The sequence below is a fragment of the Rhinolophus hipposideros genome, assembly GCF_964194185.1.
Source record: "Rhinolophus hipposideros genome assembly, chromosome: 3".
Lineage (NCBI taxonomy): Eukaryota > Metazoa > Chordata > Mammalia > Chiroptera > Rhinolophidae > Rhinolophus > Rhinolophus hipposideros.
The window spans coordinates 64,151,707-64,172,441 of record NC_138049.1 but is presented as its reverse complement, the minus strand read 5'-3'; the positions used below and the strand labels follow the sequence as shown (position 1 = coordinate 64,172,441).

Here is a 20,735-nt window from a genome sequence, read left to right as displayed (position 1 = left end):
TAATTGGTTTGCAGGAAGCAAGCAGTGAAATTATTTGTTGGTTTATAGTTTTATCTTTCATAGGGTGACCAGTCTGTCCCAGTTTGTCAAGTACCAGGGGCGTTCTTGGGATACAGCACTTTCCATCTTAAATCAAGGACAACAAATTATATGATTTTAAAAACCAGGCTTAGTAATGTTGAGTGCTGACTTAGAGTAGTTTTTCGTTTAAAATATTGTGACATTTCCCAGTTTAATAGCCAAACCACATTTATAGATAACCTGGAAAAAAAACTCCCTCCTTTGTTGGTCTAAAAGAAATCAATTCCGTAAAGAAACCATTTAAAAGAAAGTGTGGTGGGCTGAATAATGTTCCCCATTCCCGACCTCACCTCTGAAGATGTTCTGATCCTAATTCTTGGAGCCTGTGAATCTGTTACCTTACATGGCGAAAAGAACTTCGCAAATGTGATTAAGCTGAGGGTTTTCAGATGGGGAAATTATCCTTTATTATCTGGATGGGCCTGATATAATCACAAAGGTCTTTCTGAGAGACACAGAAGAGCAGAGGAAGAAGCTATGTCACCAGGCAAGTCTGTGGAGTAAAGGCTGTATGATGCAAGGTCATGGGCAAGGGACATGGGTGGCCTAATAGAAGTTGGAAAAGGCAAGGAAACAGATTCTCCCCTCAAGCCTCCAGAGGGAACCAGCCCTGCTGACACCTTAATTTTAGCCCCAGAAGACTCATTTTGGACTTCTGAGCTCCAGAACCGCAAGAGAATAAATTTGTGTTGTTTTTTACCCACTAACTGTGTGATAAGTTGTTACAGCGCAGTAGGAAACTAATACAGAAAGTATATGGGAAATGAACTGGCTGGGCCTTACTCCCTTTTATTTCTAGTTGCTTTTATGAGCAAAGCTTCTCTTACCTAGCAACAGTTGCTAAGTAAGTTAACAACTTAATGCTAGCTTCTAGGAGGGAGCAACTGCTTAAATCTTCCCAAATCCAGTGCTCATGCCTTACATGGCAGAGGCTTTCAGTAACATTCTTTCATATTAGGCACACAATCATGCTGAAGCATTTAATCTTTACCAGCCTCTAGCATTGTCCTCTCTTCCAGCTTTCTTAAAGTTCTAGCTTTTAAAAAAACTGCTTTTAATGATCTTAAAGGTATTTTAACTGTACGTAGTAAAAGACATCTTAAATTTAATTATGATCAAAAATCCGAATTACACAAACTTTGTTTGCTGTGCTGTTTGTAATAAAATAATTCCACCAGCCCCTTTAGGGGAAACCTTCAAACGGATCCATGAATACAAGCCATTTAAGACACGCTTTTACACTCACAAAGATATACTGGGTAAGTGACTTGACTGTTTTCCTTTTTTCGAATGTTTCATAGTGTGTCATTCTTCCTGTTACATAGGCTTTTTTCAGCTTTCCTGATCAAAAAGTTGCTTGTCTTACAGGGGTGTGTTTGTCGTGAGAAGAACATAGGTTGAAATCCAGTTTCTCCACTTACCAGTTATGTGCTGTAACTGGATACTAAGCCTCTCAGTCTGTTACTTTATATGTAAATGAGGATGTTAATACCTATTTTGCAGGTTTGTTATGAGGCTTTGAAGAAATACTTGAGCTTGTTATAAAGCCTGGCACATAATAGTAAATGGGAGTTCTTTTTATCCTTGCTCACACTCGTGCACCTTCCATACACATAGGAGAGAAAGTATCTCTAATTAACACCTTAATAAATGGGGGAAAAGAAACTGTAACCCTTGTTGGTAGACATAAAAATAGATATATATAGATAAACAGAATATTTTCTATCTAGACTTATAATCAAAATCTAGTTGTCCTCATCAGAGTTTTCAGTCTTGACTTTGAAGCTTAGAAGAATTTTCCTAAGGACTCTCAAAATACTTCTATGATCTGCTCTTCCTTTAACATGGTAAACTAGTGGTGATTTAATTTCACTCCTGATCTTTGAAAATATAAAAGCTAGAGAATGGATGGTATTTTGAAAAAACTAAAATTTAGGGGGAGATCAAATTGGAATCATCCTCTAAAAATATCAGTATCAGAACTGATTTTAACTTTTAGAAAATGTTTAATATGATTTATCAATTATAGTCTCTAAAGTGATTTGACTTTTTGCACCCAGGATAGTGGGTATCTATCCTTAGGTAAACTTTCATTGATTGACTCCTTATACCTCTTAGTATACCTGCATACAAAGATTAAGCAGATAAAATTAAATCTAACTAGTTAGAAATTAATCTTTTATATTAATTTCAGTGGCCTATATTTGTCATTGATTATTTTAAGTCAAGAGGCAGAATTCTCTGTTCTTTAGAAGTAAATTAAAAGGCATGTTGAAATATCTGTATAAATGCTTATGAGTATTACATAAGGCAATTCAGTAGTTCTCAAACCTCGCAGTGTGCTACAGAACTTTAAAATAACTTGTGTTTACTACTAATATCCAAACAGAGACTCACTGAATTTAATAGTAATCCAACACAGACCCAATAAATCAAAACCTTCAGAATCAGGCCTTTGCATGTGTTTTTATTTATTTTTTTTTTGTATTTTTACATATTGTAATAGCTTTTTATTTAGAAATAGTTTGACTCACAAGTTTAAAACTAGAACAGAGAATCCCCATGTGCCGCCCCCCAATCCAGCTTCTCTTATTGATACCTTACATAACAATAGGACATTGTCAAAACCAGGAAATTGGTATTGAACCAATGCTATTAACTCAGGTACAGACCTTGTATGCACTTTTTTTTCTTGGTCTATAGTTTCGTGAAATTCATGTAACTGTCGCCACAATCAGGACATAGAACTGTTCCATCACCCCAGAGAAACTGCCTTGTGTTACTTCTTAACATCCCCTAATCCAAACACCTGGCAACTGCACATCTGTTCTCCCTATAATTTCATCGCATTGAGAATGTTCTACAAATGGAGTCATACACTATGTAATTCTTTGAAATTGGCTTTCTCCCCCCCACTCAGCATAATGCCCTTGAGATCCATCCAAATTCTTTGTATTAATAGTTTCTTTTTTATCATGTGCGTTTTCTAAAAGCTATGCAAAAATCCTGTTGTACAATCAGGGTTGAGAATAACTAATATAAAGTATGGGATTTAAGCATAAAAAAGAGTAATAGCAGCCCACACTTGCATCACGTTTTTCTGAAATTCAGCACATTGATGGTCCATGCTTAGTCACGTTTCTTCCCAGACCTTTCATAATGATATCTACAGAACCCTGAGCCTGTGCAGTGTATGTCCGTTTCTACTATAGTATTCACTGCCCTTTGTTTTTACACTCACTAATAATCTAGTAGCAAAGACTTAAATCAATGCCACCAAACGTGTTTTCAGTTGCAGGTGCAAGAAACACAACTCAGACTAGAGAAATCCAGGGGGGATGTGGCACCTGGGCTTTCAGTCCATCCATTCTTGCTCTCTTAGTGAGTTGGCCTAACTGTTTACTACTGCAGCCAGGCCTTATTCCAGCAGCTGGGAAAGGAGTACACGTGCTCCCAAATATCTCAAAACCTCTGTTAACTTCAGCTTAGAAACCTCAGAGAAAAAAAAGCTGTGTTCTCCTTACCTCCTTATATAAATAAGATCCTAGAGAAGACCCTGTTTGGCCAGGCTTGAGCACACGCCTAAACCTGGGTCAATTATCGTGGCCTGTAGGATTGGGGATAATACATAATTGCCAAGCAGATAGGTAGGCTGCTGTGATTGGCCGCCCTAGCAGAACAATCTGAAGTGAAAGGAAAGTTTTTAAGAGAAATGGGTCCTGTTACCAGAAGGAGAGAAGAGTTGTTGGGCAGACAAACGTGTCCACACTAAGCTAAGCACCACGAGAAATACACTGCAGTATAAGATGTGCTTTGTAATTTCAGGAAGCTGATCGTCAAGACCTAATCACATGAGGAGTTAATAATGCAACAAATTTTAGATGTGAGAAATGAATGGAACAAATAATAAGTACTATAAGAGTTTGGATTAGAGAGAAAGATCACTGTGTGATTTCAGCCCTCAAAGGGCTCGTCATCCCCATGCGGGTCATGGGCCACCTCTGACAATGCACTCTGGTAGGAGAAGATGGAGAAAACCCTGTGCCCAGCTCAGTGAGCTCAGGGCTTGGCTCACGTCTAACCCTGTTCCTAGCTATCTGGTATTATGGGGTCCCTTACCCTCTTTAGGCTTTTATTTTCTTTTTGGAGTAAGGAGGGTATTATTATGGGAATATCATTATTTGGAAATTAAATGAGGTCACTGATGGACAAGTACTAAACTAGTGTCCCTTAACACATTCCACAACGAAGCAGCTAAACCCATGAAGACTGCACACTAAAGAGAGGCACGTAATGTATTCAAGAAGGCATTCTGCTACCACTTTGTGGGTGGAGATAATACTAGTACCCAGATAGGAGCTGTGAGAGCGAAGCTCAATAATGTGCCAATATCTTGAGTATTCCCTCACCGTTCTACTTCGGAAGGACAAAATGTGCTCTTTTCTGCCACTTCCCTTCCCCAGGGACCCACCATGTGGACTGGCTGTGACGAAGGGAACTGACTCCATCCAGGCCTAATAGCGCTGTGTGTTCCCTCCTAATCAGTTAGGAAGAAACTTACCCCTTTCATTGGTATCTTTAAAGAGAAGATTGACATCTCCTAACTAACTCATAGTGAACAGGGAAGCCAAGAAACAGTCTGTGGATACTTGTTATTGTTTCTCTTCAAATATACAGATATTGGGGCAGATCTTCTGAATAAAGAAGAGCAATTTCAAGAGGCCGTACTCAAGGAACATATTGCAAAAGCAGAAGCTAACGTGTGGGCTCAGGTAAAAGAATTTGGAAATCGGTCTAAATGCATCTTTACAGTTCTTTCAGGTTTTGGATGTATTCGAAGCAATATAGTCAGGCAGAACGGACCTTGAATCCTGGCTGCCTGTGGACCTTGGGCAAGTTCTTCAGCTCTGTAGTCTTGGCTTCTTCTAATGTAAAAGAGGAACAACAATACCCACTCTGTAAGATGATCAAGGGAGTTCATTGAAATAGTGTGTCTGGCATACAGTAGGTACGTAGTGAGAGGCAGACATCATCAGGAGTCTCCTTCCTTCTAAATTGCCTGTGTGTGGATGACTCCTGTTCTCTTTATTCTTGTTGGAACTTAAAAAAAAAAAAAGACATCTTTGTTGATAATTGTTTATTATTGCGTAACATCTAATATGTAGATATTAGATATCTACATATATCTATGTATAACACCTCTTAGTGCCTGTTTTTTCCAAATATTTCATTACGGCTGCTCTCCTTTTTACCCGTCTCCGTGCTGCCCTTCTCTCTAAAGGCCTTGATACCTGTCCTAATGACTGAGGGTCACAGGGGCCATTAGAATGTGTTGTGCTCACAATCAGATCCCAGACACTTAACTGAAGCAAAATCTCAATCCTCCAGCCCCCACTTCTTCCAGTCGTCGGCAAAATGACATAAATGACTTCCTAAAGAGAATTAATTCTCCTTGAGATCAAAACAAGCCACAGTGCTTAGAATGTTATTTCTCCATTTCTTTATAAAAATAGACGTCATAACAAAGAATGTTGGAATTGTCCAGTATTAGTGCCAGCAAAAGCTTGGTGTGAAAGTACTTTGAAAGTCCAAAATGCTCCAGTGCTATGGGTAATATACATATACAATATATTATATATATATATATTTCAGATCAATTGTGAATCATTAATTGTACACCATAATACAAGGGAATGCTTTAGAGAGTAACCTACAATTTGAATATAAATAATCTAATATTCTGGGATTCTCATCAAAATAATAAACTGTTTCTGAAGACCCGATGGGGGGGGCAGGAACGGGGGGGGGGGGCCCTGGGGTGATCCTCAGCCTCCCTTATCAGTAATTTCTAGCTTTGTGCATCTTTCCACTTCTCTGTATTTCCACACTTTCTTTTATGGGCACACATTACTTTGATAGTCGGTCAAGCAAGAAATAAAGTGACAAAGAAAAAGACAGCCTGACATCCTGCAGTAAAGCTCTCCTGAACAATTTCTAAAACAGCGGTGTTAGCCACGGGTTGGCGTGTGTTAGGGCCTCTGGCTGAGACCACCAATTTGCTCAAGGAGGTTTGAGATGGGGATGGAGCAAGTAGTGAGAAGCCCTGTAGTGTTTGCTGACTTTCAGTAAACATGAAAACCTGATACATTAATAAATAAATGGACTCTTTCTTTCAAAGGCTGATGAACGCCAAAAACACGCTGTGGAGAAAGCACTTGAAGAAGCAAATGACATGCACAAAATTAAAATTCAGATCCTGGAAGAAGAACATCAGAAACATTTACAGGTTTTTATAGTAGCTTGTTTATTGCTTTTATTAAAAAAGTTCTTAAGTTTGTAAAAAGCTCCAGGGAATAAGAAGAAAAACAGCAACATGTAAAATCTAGATGGGTGTGTCTGGAGTTTGGTTGGGAGGTTCAGGGTTGTCGCAGAGGAGTGGTTGAGCACTATGGCAGCAATGATGGCAGCAGTGCTGAATGGGCGCAGGAGAATCCCATGGCCTCCGACGCAATGAACCCACGCCTTCATTAGGCGTCAAAGCCCGAAGCAGCCACTCCTGCCTGCCTGACCCACCACGTCTCTTGCCACTTGCTCTCTTTCCTCCTCTGACTGCCCTTTGGCTTCTCGAACCTGAATGTACCATGTGCCTTCCCACCTCGGTGTCTGTCAGAATGTTCGTCCTGCACTTCATCAGAGTTAGCTCATCCATTATTACTGTAGAGAAGCGTTACCTGACCAGCTCTGCCACCCATACACTGTCCTTGACATCCCGTCCTCTTTTACAGCGGTCACCACCCATCACTGTTGGAGTTAAATAGACGGTGTGATCACTTGTTGGCTGTCTGATCCCCACGTGACGGCAGCCTCCGTAAGGGCATGCCTGTCACCTTACCACTCTGGCCCCCCTGCCCAGCACAAGCCCTGACTTAGTAAGTGCTCCCGTAGGGCTTACACGAGGGAAGTGGGCTGTTCTCTCTTCTCCTGGGCCCTCTGACTGCATCCTTTTCCCTAAATTTGCATTGCTGCAGTGCCAAGAGGGTCCCCTGAGCCATTCTCCAGTATTTCCTGTAAGACCAGGGCTTATGCAATGAGGGAGGATCTCTTTCTAACCTGTAACCTGTTTAAGCCCAGGACTCTAGGTAATTAGGAAATGTTCCAAGCAGAGGCCCAGGGACTCATGATTTAGTTCCGTACCTCAGCGACAAAGTCCACTCAAGGGAAAACGATGCAGAACGATTTGTCCATGTGGTCACAGGAGGGACAGGACAGGACACAGTATAGATGTGATAATTCATGGGAAGAGGCTGGAGGGAAGTGGCAGAGGTTGGCCCCAGGTTTAATAAGAACATAACTAACAAACAATATGGGACAATGGGCCCGTTTATTCGTTGTTTCGACCATATATCAGCTTTGTACTAGATGAGATTAAATGGACTGCCTTGTGCTCAGAACACTTGCTGGCAGGAGAGGGAGTTCGGCTCCATAGTTCCTAAAGGATACTGGGACCCTCCCCATTCAGTTCCAGGGACCAGAGTCCCTGAGAGGATGGCTGCGGTGGCCCACAGCCATCCCCCATTTCAGTTCAAAGCGTAACGAGCATTTATAGCCTGTGTAGGCAGGACTGCTGTTCAGCTGGCAGGTGCCAGATACACATTTTGAAGGTCACTCCTGGCATTAGGTTGTGAAGATGCCAAGATAACTCAGATGTGATGCCTGTTTCGAGGAGCTCATCTAGTCTTTCTTTAATTTGGTTGTATCCCACAGAGCCTTCGGGTAGAGCTGATGCACTGAACACTAAAACAGAAGTCCTAAGAAAATTTGAAAGGAAAAGTTAGAGAGAGGTTGACCTTTCTAAAATATTTGTCTAAGATTGGGGAATTTACATTTATACTGCTGTCTCAGGGACATTTTAAATATAATGAAGGAGTGGTTTGTCTAAGATGGAAGCGAGGGGTTATTTCAACCAACCTAGACATCAGTGCTGCTTCTCACGGGGATCCACGACCCACCCTGCCTTAGAATCTACTCACCTGGGAACCTAACATGCAGATTCAACTATTTTCCCTTTCTGCATATTTCCTTCCAAAATCATGTAAGTATTTATGGTGTATTGTGTGCATGTCTCTTGTTTCACTTAGCATCATATAAATGGAAGTTTTCTATATACCCACAATTTTTTTTTTAAACAATCAGTGTTCTAAGTACACATTCAGTGTTCAAAAGTACTCATTTCATTAGTTTGGTGAACTAATTTCTATAACCGCTTAGTGTGCCTTTTAAAATAAAGCTGTATCATCTAAACTTAGTTTTACTGTTGCTTAAGGAAATGGCAGCTAAAACCAAGCTTGAGGTTCATCTAAACATGGAAGATGAACTGAAGAGAGAAAACTTGGCTGCAGAACAACGCATGGTCCATAGAATCCAAAGGATCGTGATAGAGTGCCACAAGGAGAAGATCCAGGCCGTGGAAAAAGCCAGGGCTGAAGAGAGACGCATAGCCCAGGAAGCAATCCAGGCCCAGAGAAGGTATTCCAGAGAACACATTTTCAAATCAGTATCTTCCTCTGTCAAAATCAACTTGGAGAAAGGGATAAGGTTGAGGCACATAGATGGATATTTCCCGGTTTTTGTGTTTTTACATTTCTGTTATAGAATATATCAAACATAGAGAACAATATATAATATATTGTAGTGTGTGTGTATGGTTAAAGAAAAATAATAACATGAATACTCAAGAACCCACCACCCATCTAACGGGATTGAAGCTCCCATGTATTCTTCCTCAATCACGTTTCCTTCCTCTCTTCCCTCTCAAGAGATAATTACTATCCCCTGTATTGTTTTTCATTCTGTATCTCCTGTTTTAAGAGGGTAAAGAGAGGAATCAAGAAATATTTTTCCACAACACATAAAAGTCAATATTCACATTTTTTAGTCTATATCAGATACCACTGTGGATGTGTTAGTTTTTGGTCTTTTTCTTATCACACAAGTAAGACATGCTATAAATGGAATTGACATTATGAAAATATATAGAGCAAAAGTTGCTAAGTCCTGACCCACTGCTTTCCTACCCCCTCCCTGTCTCTCAGAGACAATCATTTTAAATAATGGGGTCTGTATCCTGTGCCCTATTGATATATTTGTAGCCTTATATATGTGCACAATCACAAATAATTGTTACATAAACCATATATACATATGAATACCAAAGTACCCATTTTTGTGTATGTAATGAACACTTGATGGAAATGGTTAATTTTAACAAGACAGCAGTCAGGAGCCCTAGTGATGATCAGGACCCAGGGAAAACCACAGTTTCCACATGTTAAGTGAGCTAGCTACCCAAGATCATGTAACTGTAGCAGCAGAACAAGACTAAAACCTCTATATTTGATCTCTTGGTCTAGGACTTATCTCTTTTGCTTAGCTCCTTGACTTAACAAACAAATCTATTTGTATATAATTATCAGGTAAAATCTTTCTCATTAGAACTGTTTAGAATAGGGCCACAGGTAAAATCCTTTGGCCCTAAAGAGTTGTCAGATTCTTATTTTGCAGATAAATAAGAATGAGGGCTGTAGCTGTGGTGATTGGTACCTCCCTTCTTGCATAGGTGATAAATCATGTTGATATAGAAGAGGAAGGTGAAAGGAAATTGTTACATGGAAACAATTTCCATGTAAGTTAGAGAAGGTGGTAACTCAGAAATGAGTGTGATCCAGTGCAGTGGAATGTGGTGTCCTCTTCTTCCTGCCCCTCTCCACCCTCCTGCAAGAGTTCTGTCTGCCCTGTAGGAGCCTCTGGGGCCCACTGCTCATACACTTGCAGCTGCTGCTCTTTTCCTCACTCCATTGCTTTTGCTCCTCTTCCAGCCCTTTCTCTGTGAGGTTTGAATGAATGATTTTCAATGGCCACCTTTAATTGAATCAGTTGACTGGAATTAGGGAACTGCCATGCCTGTTGTTTAACTATATCCAACTAGAATGTCCATTTTGTTCACTGATGTGTTCCACATGCCTGGAACAGAGCTTGGCACCTGATAGGCATTCTTTAAATATTTGTTAAGCAACGGTTCAGGGCTGTTCCAGTCAGCTGAGCCCACTCTGCTGCACACCAGTTCTTACTTCTGAACGTTGCTGGATCCCAATGTTCTTTAGCGCATTTGCAGAAAATAATATATAGAGAAGGACCACTTTTTAGAATTCCACTGTAGACCTTTTATTTGGCTGTAAACTTTCTCTCAAGACTTAAGGATTCAGAACTCTTACATATTATGACAAATTTGTTAAATGCGCAGAAAACTTTTTTGTGGATTGACGCGATTAGATTCTAAACAGATTATCTAGGAGACACTGCACTCTTTCAGAAGTAAAAAAAAAAGAAAAAAGAAAAATCTTTGCTTGGAAAGGTTCTAAGTGTTTTCTGGTCCAAGGCAAAGGCGTGATTGAAGTGTCTGCTCAGGAATCTTTATGGTCCTGATTAATTCCTAACAAAAGCCACCTTTATTCAACCCCAGCATATGCGAGGCCTTTTATATGTGTCACTGATTCCTCAGATCCCTTCCGGGGCATTCTATCATCCTCCATATCCTCAGGTGAAGACCTTGAGTCTTAGAGACCAAGCAACCTACCAAAGGTCATATGGAGAGGAGGTGACAGGGCCCCGTGTGAATCCTGGTCCCTATGAGGCCAAAGCTTGTGACCGTCCATTACGCTATCCCGCTCACTTCACCAGAGCTTGTAAAGTGCCTTCTGTGAATGTGGTCCTGAGCCTTGGCACAAAGAAATAAGGGTATTTCCTCAACATTAAGCACGGCTGCCCCATAAAAGCAGGGCTAGATGGACTGGTATGAAGAACACATAGGTGCTGGAAGTGTTCAAGGTCCTGGAAAGATCAAGCAAAGAGACAGTGTGGGCTGTGGGGTGAGGTAGGTTTCTTAAAGGGAGTCAATCTTGGGTTGGGCCTTAGAGAGAAAGGAGGAGGTCCCATTTGTGAAAGGCTGAAAAGAGTGAGAACAGAATGAGCAAACACACAGAGGGGGAAGGTGGGTGGTATAATTAGGCAGAGCCAAGGGAAGGTTGCGAGTATTAATAACCCTGAGAAACAAATGTGCTGCCAACGGTTGGCCTCTGGAGGTGCCCCCCACCAACCTGTATAATGCCTGCAGGCCCAGCTTGGGGGTGTCACTGATTATCCTGCCAGACCAGGAGTCAATAGGTTACCTGGGTCTCAGGTAGAAAATCAGAATGTGTTTTCCTGATAAACACATGGTTGTAACTGATTAAAATAGTACTAACAGTCCTTTAGTTCAAATGAAAATGGATGAATAGCTGACTGTGGGCTCAATAGCCAAACGGTCTATATTCAGCGTTGCTCTAAACACTTAATGTACAAATGAATTTTGGAAACAAATCCCTTCATAATTTAAGAACCACCTATGGATAAATGAAGTGTAGGTTCTTACTGTCTTAAGATCCAGGATTGTAACTGATGGACATAGAAAGGAGGTTGAAAAGGGTGCTCTTAGCATACATGAGAAAACCGAAAAGTTCATTTAATAGGTAGAAGGGAAGGAACAGCATTGATATTTTTCTTTAAACCTGTGAGCACTATATCTTACACATTTCAACAGCCTCCTTAAAATAGTGAGAAAGAGAGTTAAGAGAGGCCCTAAAGGGAGCAAAGGACAAAGCAATTCTAGTATAGTTTTTCCATGCTTTGTTCCTCTACCCCCCAGAGCTTAGTGAGGTTGGATTATTATGTATTAGATATTTTTGTTTAGTAATCTATTTTTATTCTCTGACAATCCATTTTATAAAATATCAGACTGAACCCTATAGATGTATGTACAGACTAAAATTATTTTGAAAATAGTCCAATTTATGTCCAGCCCTGCTCTTAAACATGGTATGTATTTCAAAATTCCAAGATTATAGCTAGTTTAGCTTTTTAAAATTTGGTGCTATTTGGCACAAAAAAAATGTATTGGGGGGAAGTACATCTGTATCACTCATTTATTCATTCACACATCTGGTTGCCTGTTTTATACACACTGGGCACCATGCCAAGCAGGGGAGACACTGAGATGAAGGGGCACTCCAGGCTATCTGCCACCACACTCTTCATGCTCTGCCCACCACCCTTCTGGCTTCAATTCCACAGCTCTAAAGAAATCATCGGAATAAAAGTCAGAGATGCCCTGACCTTAAACCAAAAGAAGCAAATCCCAAAGGGTCAAAAATTCAGGCTTTAAGGCAGGCTGGAAAGGACATTTCCAAAAAAATACCAGATCCTTTTAGCAAGAACAGATTTTGATAGTAAAGAGTTTAAAGGGGCTATATGATATAGGGTGGGAGCTGGAGTCATCTAAGATGCACTTTATTTGAGCAGTTTTACTGCGATCACCTCTGCTGGAGTCTTCTAGTTGGCCCCATAGTTGAACACCTCCTCTGTGTGGGCCACGAGACACCCAGGCCAACCTGGCAGCCAGCTCACGCCTGCTTGTGACAGAGCCGTGGTTCTGGAGAAGGAACTCAACTTCCTCCTTGGGGATTTGGGGCTGGCTCAAGGAAGCGTCCTTCCAGTTCCTTCTATCTAAGCCCCAGGGGCCCTGGGCATCACCTCCACAATCTTATCATCACCCTGAAGGTTTTATAAAACAACAGACTAAATCCTAAGGATGTGTGTAGATGTTCACACCCAACTCTGTCCATGACATCACTTCTGTTAATGCCTCCTCCATTCTCCTGTGACCCGAGCTGAGAATCGGGAAGTTGGTTTTGATTTCTCTTCTTTCTGCCTCTGCTATCTCCTAGCAGTCACAAGTTCTGGCGCTATGACTTTGTAATATTTGTTGGATTTATCCCTTTCTCTCACTCTTCCTATTTCTTTCTCTTTCATTGTTATTTCAGACCCTAATCATTGCACACCCAGGATATTACAGAATAGTATAAATTGGTCTCTCTGCTTTACCCCACTAAGATTCAGTTTACCCAATATCACCAGAAAAACAATTCTAAAACATTATTTTTGTTGTATTACCCTCCTGATAAAAAATTTATAGTGACCTCTTTCAGGATTGAAGCAGGTAATGGTTAAGGGTAAGAACTGTCCCACTCTCTCAAATGTGTGACACTGAACAATAACTAAATCTCTCTAAGCTTCAATCTCTTCACCTGTTACATGGGAATAATAAGAGGTAATAAATAAAAATTGTACCTGCTTCAATGGGCTATTGTTAAAATTAAATGAGATGTAATGCATGTAAAATGCTTAGCACAGTCCCTGGGACACAATAAATGTTACTCCTTGTTGTTAATAATGGGTCTAGTCTCATTGGTGGAAAAAGGAAGGAGAGAAAAAGCAGAGCAGCTAGAGAAGCTAAGGCCAAATGGTGTTTACCTCAAGAATGGGGAAGGCTATCAGGTTTGAAAGTCAAGTTGAAAGAGTGGAGACAATGAGAGAGTTGCATCTTGGAGGAATTTAGAAGAAAGGCCAGGTGGTAAGTCTGGGAAAGACTATTAGACGAGGAGGCAAGGACGTGGGGGAGGGGGGAGGTTATTAACAACCATAAATATTTGAATCTAGCATTTTTAAATTCTCAGATCTTTAAAGGTTCTGTCTGTCTAGGTCAATCAGAGACATCCATCAGAAGTGTGTCATACTAAGAGCTATTGCCCTGGCCTCAGACTGCCTGGGTTGGAGCACTCATTTGGCCACTGTCACTAATTAAGTGAAATTGGGCAAATTACTTGACCTCTCAGAGCCTGTTTCCTGATCAGTAAAGTAAACATAATAATAGACCCACCTCATAGGGTTGATTTGAAGAATCATTGAGTTAATATATGCATGGATACTCATCAACCTACCTGGCATATGGTGATAATTCAATACAGTTGGCCACTATAAATTATATATAATTACATACATTATAACCAGAGATGTGTGAACTCATTCAGCAGCGGTTCTCTGTGGTCCCAGGACCCCTGAGAGTCCCTGAGACCATTTCAGGGGGTCATGAGTTCCAAGCTATTTTCTTAATACTACTAAGATGTTGTTTGCCCTTTTTACTCTCATTATCGCAGGAGTATATAGTGGCTTTTTCTAGGGTTTTATGATGTGTGACATCACAACAGATTGAAACAATATGAAAATCCAGTTTTTTCCTAATTAAGCCAGACAGTAAAGAGTTGTGCAAAAGATAAAAAATTATGCCACTTTTCTTACCAAAAGTTGTTACGAAAAGTATATTTTTCATAAAAGTTGTCACATTAACATTTAATGGACTTATTGACACTTTACACATTAACATTTAATGGACTTATTGATACGAATATTGATATGAATGTATAAACTATTTCTTCATCTTTACCACACTGCGTTCATATTTTTCCGGCCAAGATGGACTCAGGTTCCTAAAGTCACTGTCAGACACTGGACTAGTGGCCTCTCCCTAGTCCACAGCAGGGACGTAGATGGGTGACCCTGATCTGAAAAACAGTTTTTGATTGTTAATGACTAATGCAATCGGAAAGCTCACATCTATCAGCCTGTCTCAGCCTGGTGGCTCATCTAAACAATACAATAAATTCTCGTACATCTGGGTGAAAGATAAAATCTTTTTGGATCTAGTGACTAATCCATTTAACTTATAAACCCATATTATCTTTTGTAGCAAGGCCATAGAGGAACTTGTGAGTGCTGGCATGACATTTATTAAGGACCAGAAGAAGAGTGTGAGCCAAATGGTAAAGAAAAAAGAACATGAAATGAACAGCTACTATTGCATGGCTGAGAGACAGAAGCAGGAAGCAGTTCAGGAAGTCCTTCAAGAAGCAGAGAAAACTCATCAGGTCACTCTGGGGAATGTGAGGGATAAACTAGCCAACACTCAGGGGGAGCTGCTGTCCGCAGAGAAACAACTGGGAAATATGACAAATTGGAAAGATTTCCTGGAGGAAGAATTACAAGAAACGAGAGTGGCATTTCAAAAATACATCAACTATACGTTTCCTAAGCTTTCGCCAGGACATGCAGATTTCATTCTGCCAGAAAGAAAGAAAGTACCTTCCCATCTCATTATTCAGGAGAACCTAAACGACTCTTGATCAGAAGAGTCTTTAGCTGAAATTTCACTACAAAAGACGCTGTTTGAAAGACTAAATAAATTCACTCAAAAACCATTTATTGGTTATGTGCATGGTACTATTGGGCTGTGTGCTTTTTGATGGGAAACTGAAATATTCAAAAGCACATTCCAGGCTACAGTGAGTTCTAAGTCTAACTCAGGAGACGTAGTGAGAGGATCAAAACTAATTAGGAGGGGAAAAAAAAACTGATTAGGAGGGAAAAACGTTTCTTGGAAGAAGTCTAAACGAACTTCTGTGTTTGGTTTTATTCATGTTTACATTGGACCTATAACTATGTTAGTATTTGTTGTAGTTGAAAACAAGTAAAGGGACATGTTTTTAGATTGTTCCCATTGTGGAGAGGTGTGCTGACTTCCAGTACAGAGATTATTATTTTATGAACTGCAATAGGACTATAGGAAGAAAAGCAATTTCCCTCAAATTCAATTTAAATTCTGGAAACCCATATAAAATAATTCAGACAGGACTCACTTATATTTGCCAGTTGTGAAAGAAAAATATGTCTTTAGAAAGAAAAGCAATTTCCCTCAAATTCAATTTAAATTCTGGAAACCCATATAAAATAATTCAGACAGGACTCACTTATATTTGCCAGTTGTGAAAGAAAAATATGTCTTTAGAGGACAGGCTCCCTGCCTCAGGGATGGGGAGTCCTCTTGTGTTTGTCCCCAAGCCCAAACATGCTTTGAACTCATCTCCTTTGCATCAAAATGCAGAAAACTGTTAAGTACCACAGTGGTCAGGACCAACATGTGTTATCATCCACTACATTAAAATGGAGGAAAACCCAAGCCAGAAAGACATCTCCCAACATCTATCCACACTAATGTAGCATCCTTAAATTATTCATCACCAGTCTATATTGGTGGCTTTAAAACTAATAACTTGGAAAGCAGTTTCCAGTAAATTAAAAAGGGCTATTCTCAAGAAAGACTTAGGTGAATTTGTTTCCATTGACCAGTCTGGGATTTTTTAATGGGAAAAGCAGCAATTTGTTTCCAGTTGCATAATGGACTACACTCTCCTCCATCTTTAGCTCTCCTCCACGTAGCGCAGGACGACTGCTGTCCATACGAACCGAGTGCCCAGGGGCTTGGGCATAATAACATTCATACTACTTTTACACTACTTTTTCTTGTCCATTCTTCTCACAACAATCTATGAGATAGGCAGGGTGGTTGTTATCCCATGTTTACAGATGATAAAATAAAAATGACTCCATACTAAGGTATTTACATGTGTAAAACACATGAAAAGCAGAATACTTAGTCCTCACAACTTTTGAAAGTAATTATTATTGTCCCCAATTTATAGGGAGAGAAGCCAAGGCTCAGGGATGTTTAATAACTTTTCCCCAGGGCACACAGCTGGTGACAGAGCCAGTGTTCAAAATACTACAAGGCCCAGGCAGACAGACGCACGAGAGACCTAAGGTTTTTCGGAAATGAATACATAATAGCAGCGGCCAACCATGGGGAGTGCTAGCATGTGCCAGGAAGGTGTACAAAGGGGACTCTATTCGTTTTCACAGCCATCTGTGAAATTAAACAGGCACAGACAGCTTACTTTCTCAAAGTCATACAGCCCATAAGGGGCAGAGCCGGTTTCAAATCCAGAGAGTGAGTCTTCAGCCTATATACTTCGTCATTATTTTTTTCAGCCTGATCATGAAGGTCTTGGTGGCTGGTTTGTTGACTCTGCAAGTGATGAGGGCTGGAAGAATGTGCTCTGTCCTCTATGTCATGCACTGTTTTTGTCCCTTCTAGAAATAAAAGGAAGTTGTACCTAGGATCGTGGTGTCTGAGTTACTGGAGTCATCCATCAGACTAATCTGAGCACATACCACAGGGGAACAGAAGGAACTGTCTTCTGAAGGGGTCACTTCCTGGCCACGGTTAAGCGTGTTTCCTGTGGCATCAGTGACACGCTTAGTAACATGAAAAGAAAGCAGGCAACTTATTTTTGGTTTGGAAAAAGGGAGCTAGCTTCTCAGTTTTCAGCCAGATTGGAAGAAATTACATGATCCATATTTTCAGTATTTTCTTTGTTCATACTTCAGCCTTGGCTCCCACCTCCATCACAACCAACAGTGACCGTCCTCAGGGTTTTAAAGGTAGTTTGGATGCTTCTGAGAAGGGCAGAGTTAGAGCTCTTATTACTGTCCTGATCCCATCTTGACCCCCCAGAAGGCTTGCTGCCCACCAGAATACTCTCTCACCCACTCCCCCAGAGTGTTAATCACCCCTCATGTCAAAGTGCTGACCACAGTGGACCCTATGAAGACAGATTGACCTGATCCCAGACCCCCATTTGCCTCTCACTTTGTAGCCTGGAGTCAGCACTCGCCATGCAGGGTCTTTCTTTTGGTTCTACTGTTCTCACCCAGCTTTCTCTCTCCCAAGGCCAAATTGAAGAAACATCAGCTTTGTTCTTACCCAAATTCTTCACCTTGATCAGTGCAACCCACATTCTTTCTAGCTTGAACGTCTCCCCGATAATATACCCTGAGGATTAAAGTGAATGCATAATTTGCCCTAAGGAGCAGAAAAAGCTAATAGACTAAAAATGAGACCTCATTAGTCTTTCCAGTATCCCATACTATGGGACCTCAGCAATATCTTGTTTCTTTGGCCCTGATCAGGATGACCCTGATGGATAAAAATGAAACAGCGGAAAATACAGCAATGACCTTTTATTGAGCATCTGTGACATATCAGATACTGGACTGGGTTCCATACTGAACCTTGTCATATTGAAATCTCACAACAACCCTGTAAGTGACCTACAATTACCCTGATTTTGAAAATGAGGAAACAGACGCAGAGAAATAAAATCACTTGCTGAAGATCACACATGTTTGAGAGAAGCCCATGCGTTTTCCACAACTACAGCCCATCAGCCTAATTTAGTCCCTCTACAAACACTGAGTAGCTGTCAAGGATGCACTGCTTCCAAAATATATTGAAATTATAGCAGGGCAGTTCTGAGTTATTGTGAAGATTCCTAACTCTTCCAGTGGTCATGGGCTGGGAGCTAAGCGTGAGGGGAACAGAACCAGATAACCTTCTCTGAAGGTGCCTGAAGAGCTCTCCGATTGCCAAGCCCAGGGATGAATTGAAGGAGGGGCATACCTTGTAGCTCTTTCCCACCATTCTAAAGAAAGACAGGGTCCCCCTCAGGGTTCTGGAAAACCTTAGTTGCCTGTAGCTCAAAAGCGAGAATTCCAAAGACAAGTGAAAATTCGAAAGTGAGGTATGTTTCTGAAATCTCAATGGGATCCTTATTCCACGGTTTTCTCTGGAAACTTGATTGAGACTAAATCAGGCTAATTTCAAAAAGAAAGATTCCCTGAGTGAACCAAATTTTAGCATAAAATTAGCATAGACTTGAAAATATTTAATTCTGGTCCCGTTTACTTTGAGTACAATATCGAGAGGCCATTATAGACCTTAGATAGTAAACTCCATATATAAATTATTATTATTGTAAGCATTTTGGAGATGTACTTTAAAGAGAACTCAAAGAATGTGTTTTTCTTAGTTGTGTTAGATGCTACCTGTACCGTAGGAGTGCATGTAGTTCCCATGATTTCTGATAGATATTTAGAAAGCTATGTTAATTCCTGGAGGCCATCTGGGAAATTAATCTGAAGGCCCTAAGAGATTACTGCAGCTTAATTTTCTGTAAATCATTCCACCAAGAAAGGAACCTTGTTTTTAGAGAAAATAAACCTGTGCACTGGGAAATAGATGCATAATATCATTAAGAGAGATCAAGAAGGACCCTCACCCCGCTCCCCGCCCTACTTCCCACCCACCATCCTAGTTATAAAGCACAGGGTTAGGCTACTCAGCAATCCTTGGATCTTTATTATACAGAAGTCACTCTGATGTTTTCTTTCTCTAACTTTGATTCCTTTTGACCTATTTAAAGCTGTGCATTTTAGCTTTGGGGGGCCTTATTTACGAGGTTTGACAATTAAGTTCACAAACTCATCCTAGAAAAAGTGCTACACACCTCATTGCTGAATATCACTACGGTCACCTTCGAAGTATTCCCCTTGGGAAGCTATGCACTGACTCTAGGGCCTTGTCCACCCTTCAAAGCAATTTTGGAACTCTTTTTCTGCAATGACCATCAGAGCTGTCATCGTATTACCCTTGATGTCCTGAATGTCATCAAAATGTCTTCCTTTCAATATTTCCTTTATCTGCGGGTAAAGAAAGAAGTCATTGGGGGCCAGATCAGGTGAGTAGGGAGGGTGTTCCAATACAGTTATTTGTTTGCTGGCTAAAAACTCCCTCACAGACAGTGCCGTGTGAGCTGGTGCATTGTCGTGATGCAAGAGCCATGAATTGTTGGCGAAAAGTTCAGGTCGTTTTCATCTAACTTTTTCACGCAGCCTTTTCAGCACTTCCAAATAGTAAACTTGGTTAACTGTTTGTCCAGTTGGTACAAATTCATAATGAATAATCCCTCTGATATCAAAGAAAGTTAGCAACATCATCATAACAAAGTTCATGAATTGAATTGTCAGACCTTGTACATCAAGAAGCAAACTAGTGTATTTCAGGTGCTGTGGTAGATGCTCAGGTTCTTGGCACATGAACTAGATGGTTGTCCTTACTCTTACAGAAGTCAGCTAAGTGGATAGAAAGTCCAAGTGTTATAATACTGTCGAGGGCAGGAGAAGTAGTAATAATGGACTCACAGCTCCCATTTCCTAATTCACGTTACGCTGTATTGGCAAGCATTAATATTTACCATCAGTTGCCTCCTAGCCTCACTGATATTATTGCTTAGTGCTAAGTCTTGTCCATATTAGTGAAGGAAAGGCTTGATTTATATTGTGTTTTCAGCAAAATGGATTCTACAATTTCAAGGATAAATTGTCCTAATCCTCACATGGTTTTATTCTTCTCAAGGTTGTCAGATGGCCAAGAGTAGATAGTTGTTTTTCCTGTTGGTTCGGGCCAACAAACTCCTGCCTGACAAAATTCCACTTCTGGGTTCTTTGGAATACAAGGAGAATTCCAGCCTCCTTGGGAAAGGCCTCAGGAAGATATAAAGTGCAATGCTACAACTGCAGTCGTCCATTCTAGGGAACTGAAGAGGGTCATGGTCATACTCTCTGGTTACACAGATACACTCAGTAGACTTTGGCCAGGGAGCCAAACAATAATGGAAGAGCTGTAAGAATAAACCCCACTGTTTTATTGCTGAGGAATTTATGCGAGCTGCCCAGGGAGAATGCCACTCTCAAAAGGGTTTGTTCAAGATATGTTAAATAAGACTTAAATTAATAGACATACTTCATGGATCAGAAGACTCGATATTGTTAAAATGTTCATTCTCCCCAAACCAATCTATAGATTCAACATATCCCAATCAAATTTTTATTATTTGAACAAATAGACAAGCTATTTCTAATTTTTTTATGGAAATTCAAAGGAACTGGAAAGCTAAAACAATTGAAAAAGAACAAAGTTGGATAATACCTTA

At 40.5% G+C, this 20,735-nt stretch overlaps 1 protein-coding gene across 1 annotated transcript; it reads left to right on the top strand.

The window, feature by feature from the left end:
* Positions 1-1,192: 1,192 nt before the first annotated feature.
* LOC308495970 (uncharacterized protein C6orf163 homolog) lies at positions 1,193-17,013 on the top strand (the record flags this gene model as incomplete). The annotated part of the gene is made up of 5 exons (XM_081044500.1): positions 1,193-1,340; positions 4,759-4,853; positions 6,260-6,367; positions 8,405-8,607; positions 14,759-17,013. 5 exons carry the CDS (start codon positions 1,193-1,195, stop codon positions 15,189-15,191), a joined length of 987 nt encoding a protein of 328 aa, XP_080900626.1. The 3' UTR covers positions 15,192-17,013.
* Between the last annotated feature and the right edge of the window lie 3,722 nt (positions 17,014-20,735).